Raw genomic sequence first — 3,758 nt, 5'->3', positions numbered from 1 at the left:
TCGGCCAATTGGCAGTACCGGTGGCGGTGACGGTAGTCTCCTTGGTCGCCTTCTTGTGAGCAGCAGCCTTCTCGGCAGTGAGTCTCTTGGCTTCGGTAGACACGGTGATGACGAAAACGACGCAGACGTAGACGATGTAGTGGATGCAGAGGAACGGAGGCGAGAAGTCGTGTAGGAGACGATTCCCAAAAATCTAATCCCCCTCTCCCGTACATGTTCTAGAGAGGTTGGGTTCCAGAGGGCTTCTCTCCCATCAACCATGTACGTCGTGGACGGGAGGGGATCACCGACGGCAACAACCGCACGACAACAGCCGATGCGCGTTGGTAGAGCATATGCGATCTGTTCTTCTGGTAGCGGCTAGGGTTGCTTACACACCTCCACTACATAGGCGCTATCGGGTAGGAGGACATTGGCTGGACCCAAGTTCAAGTCAGTGACAGCCCACGATCTGATGTCTCGAAGTTGTAGCGCGTATATTACGGACTCTACGTTTCTGACCAACAAAAATTAAGCCCATAGATGTGATCTCGTCTCTGCCCATTCCCACGTCCGGCCCCGCGTCATGGCGAGGCCGGCGGCGGAGGAGCGTGCGGGAACCATATCTCTTCTTAAGCTTCAATAGCATGTGAAAGAGAGTCCTTTATAAAAATGTCAGTTCCTCCTTTACCAATAGGGTGAGACTAAATTTCAACTTCTCACCACATTCCTTGTCATGACACCAACATGACCCCTTAAGGCCTTGTTCGGTTCCACAGGGTTTCAAGGGGTTTGGAGTAGATTGGCAGGGATTAAATCCCCAGCAAGTCAAAATCCACATCAAACCCCTCCAATCCTTTTGTGATGGGATTAACCGAACAAGGCCTAAAGATTTTTCTGAAACTGTTAGCCTATATTTTAGTAACATTTTGCCTGCGCAGCTGCGCTAGAACTGGTTTACGCCTCATAAATCCCAGAATTAAGAAGCTCTGTTCTTTTTAGCAAAGTGGAGTGAACACCGAACTTGGGACTGAAGCAACCGTGAGCTGATTCGATAGCGGACGCCACGAACGCACGCACATGTAACCCATCCGTGACCGACCGTCAGCCCGCCACGTACGGCCGGGAGCTGAGTACGTACGAGAAGCGCTGGAACCATCCATCCGGTGTCTCCCGCCAACGGCTACTGGAAGCGGCCTGGTGTAAAGCCCATGCGCGTCTCCGGCCACGCGTCCAACACCTGTAAGCCCCGAATCACACCTGTCCCTCCCCTCACTCCCTATATATTTTATCCCACTACACCCCAGATCAAATCACCCATAGCTAAGCTTCCAACACCCAATTCTTCCATCCAGTAACATACTACGTGCAGACAAGTCCGACTAAACCATCGAATCAATGGCGGGCGTGAGCCGGAGCATGGTGGCGCCGCTGCTGGTGCTGAACCTGGTGATGTACATCGTCGTCATCGGCCTCGCCAGCTGGAACCTCAACCACTTCATCAACGGCACCACCAACTACGCCGGCGTGGCCGGCAACGGCGCCACCTTCTACTTCCTCCTCTTCGCCATCCTCGCCGGCGTGGTCGGCGCCGCCTCCAAGCTGGCCGGCGTGCACCACGTCAGGACCTGGCGCGGGGACAGCCTCTCCACCAGCGCCTCCTCGGCCCTCGTCGCCTGGGCCATCACGGCGCTCGCCTTCGGGCTCGCGTGCAAGGAGATCCACGTCGGCGGGCACCGCGGCTGGCGGCTCCGGGTGCTCGAGGCCTTCATCATCATACTCGCCTTCACCCAGCTGCTCTACGTCATGGCGCTCCACGCCGGGCTCTTCGGCAACCAGTTCGGCGACGGGTACGGCGGCGCGGAGCACCAGTATGGCGACCACCACCATCACAAGGGCATGGGCACCGCCGCCGCCACAGCCAGGGTCTGACCGTCTTGAGCTTTAATTACTCTGCTTAATTTCGTGATGGGCGCAGATGAACAAGATGTATGTACGTATCAATGTATGCGTGTGTGTGTGTGTGTGGTGTGAGTGTGATGTAGCTAGCATGTATGCATACATGGTGCTTGTGCATGTACTGCAGTTGTTTTTTCAAGGACTGTAGTGTAGGTACACGTACTAGTTCTGGTCCTGTTTAATTTCCATCTACGTAGTATCTACTCCCTGTGCATGTGCTGCCGTTGCCTTTGGAAAGACTGTACGTACATGTACTTATTACTTCTGGTCCTGTACGTAGTGTGATGTAGCTTGCTGCTTGTATCCCATCGATCGGTGTTGATTGGTCAGCCAACGTGCAAGCTCCTCGTCTGCTGCAGTTGCAGGTGACTTATGGATGAACCATGAATGAATGTATTACTGCCACTTGGGCAGGCAGGGGTGGAAGCTTGTCATATTTTGAAAAACCAAACAATTTTGGACCTCGTCATATTTTCCGGAAACTATTTCTGATTTTGAGACTACAAATTTCACTCAATTTTGAAGAATTTAAACTAATTTAAATTTATTTTGAAATTAGTTTCAATCTAGTTTGAAATTTTGGATCTTTGAACCCAATCAAAATATGAGAGTTCTAAAAATTTCGGTCAAACTATTAACCTTGATTTACTGCAGTATCTCGAAATAGTCTATACAACAAACATTCAATTTCGTAAATAGTCTTTCGCAACGATCTATACAACAAACATTCTTGGACGCGCCCCTGAAAGCCCTCCGGTTACCATCTTCTGCTATATGAAGTCTTTTATCCTGAAAAAAATCATAAACAAGCTTTCGGAACGAAACACCGCCGAGGCGGAACCTTGGCATAACCAATCTAGCTTTCGGAACGAAACACCGCCACCTCGAGGCGGAACCTTGGCATAACCAATCTAGCTTTCGGAACGAAACACCGCCGCCTCGAGGCGGAACCTTGGCATAACCAATCTAGCTAGGGCTCTGGCGGAGCTGTTCTACCGGAAAAACTTCACTCCGGAAGGGGAAATCATCATTATCGTCATCACCATCGATCCTCTTAGTGGGAGGGGGTCAATCTCCATCAATATCTTCACCAGAACCATCTCCTCTCAAACCCTAGTTCATCTCTTGTATCAAATCTTTGTCTCAAAACCTCAAATTGGTACCTGTGGGTTGCTAATAGTGTTGATTACTCCTTGTAGTTGATGCTAGTTGGTTTATTCGATGGAAGATCATATGTTTAGATCCTATATGCATATTAATACCCCCTGATTATGAACTTGAATATGAGTTGTGAGTAGTTACGTTTGTTCCTGAGGACATGGAGAAGTCTTGCTATAAGTAGTCATGTGAATTTGGTATTCGTTCGATATTTTGATGAGATGTATGTTGTCTCTCCTCTAGTGATGTTATGTGAACGTCGACTACATGATTCTTCACCATTGTTTGGGCCTAGAGGAAGACATTGGGAAGTAATAAGTAGATGATGGTTTGTCAGAGTGACAGAAGCTTAAACCCTAGTTTATACGTTGCTTCGTAAGGGGCTGATTTGGATCCATATATTCCATGCTATGGTTAGGTTTACCTAATACTTCTTTTGCAGTTGTGGATGCTTGCAATACGGGTTAATCATAAGTGGAATGCTTGTCCAAGAAAGGGCAGTATCCAAGCACCGGTCCACCCACATATCAAATTATCAAAGTAACGAACGCGAACCATATGAGCGTGATGAAAACTAGCTTCACGATAATTTTCATGTGCCCTCGAAAGCGTTTTCCTTCATATAAGCGTTTGTCCAGACTTGTCCTTTGCTACAAAAAGGA

General features: G+C 49.0%; 1 protein-coding gene across 2 annotated transcripts; it reads left to right on the top strand.

Annotated features, from left to right (window-relative positions):
- The first annotated feature begins 1,311 nt into the window (after positions 1–1,311).
- On the top strand, positions 1,312–2,137 carry LOC123085544 (membrane protein PM19L). 2 transcript variants are annotated; one of them, XM_044507210.1, is made up of 2 exons: positions 1,312–1,563; positions 1,594–2,137. In XM_044507210.1, the coding sequence occupies exons 1-2, from the start codon at positions 1,378–1,380 to the stop codon at positions 1,909–1,911; spliced, it is 504 nt and encodes a 167-aa protein (XP_044363145.1). In that variant the 5' UTR covers positions 1,312–1,377; the 3' UTR covers positions 1,912–2,137. The 2 variants fall into 2 exon arrangements, with proteins under 2 accessions (XP_044363145.1, XP_044363137.1); XM_044507202.1 differs by having other exon boundaries at positions 1,312–2,137.
- The last annotated feature ends 1,621 nt before the right edge of the window (positions 2,138–3,758 follow it).

This window comes from Triticum aestivum, chromosome 1B (genome assembly GCF_018294505.1).
Source record: "Triticum aestivum cultivar Chinese Spring chromosome 1B, IWGSC CS RefSeq v2.1, whole genome shotgun sequence".
In the NCBI taxonomy this organism is placed as follows: Eukaryota; Viridiplantae; Streptophyta; class Magnoliopsida; order Poales; family Poaceae; genus Triticum; species Triticum aestivum.
This window is presented reverse-complemented; position numbering and strand designations above follow the sequence as displayed.

What these genes read in the sequence shown, in the direction of transcription:
- LOC123085544 (XM_044507202.1), top strand. Translation starts at nt 1,378, where the DNA reads ATGGCGGGCGTGAGCCGGAGCATGGTGGCGCCGCTGCTGGTGCTGAAC.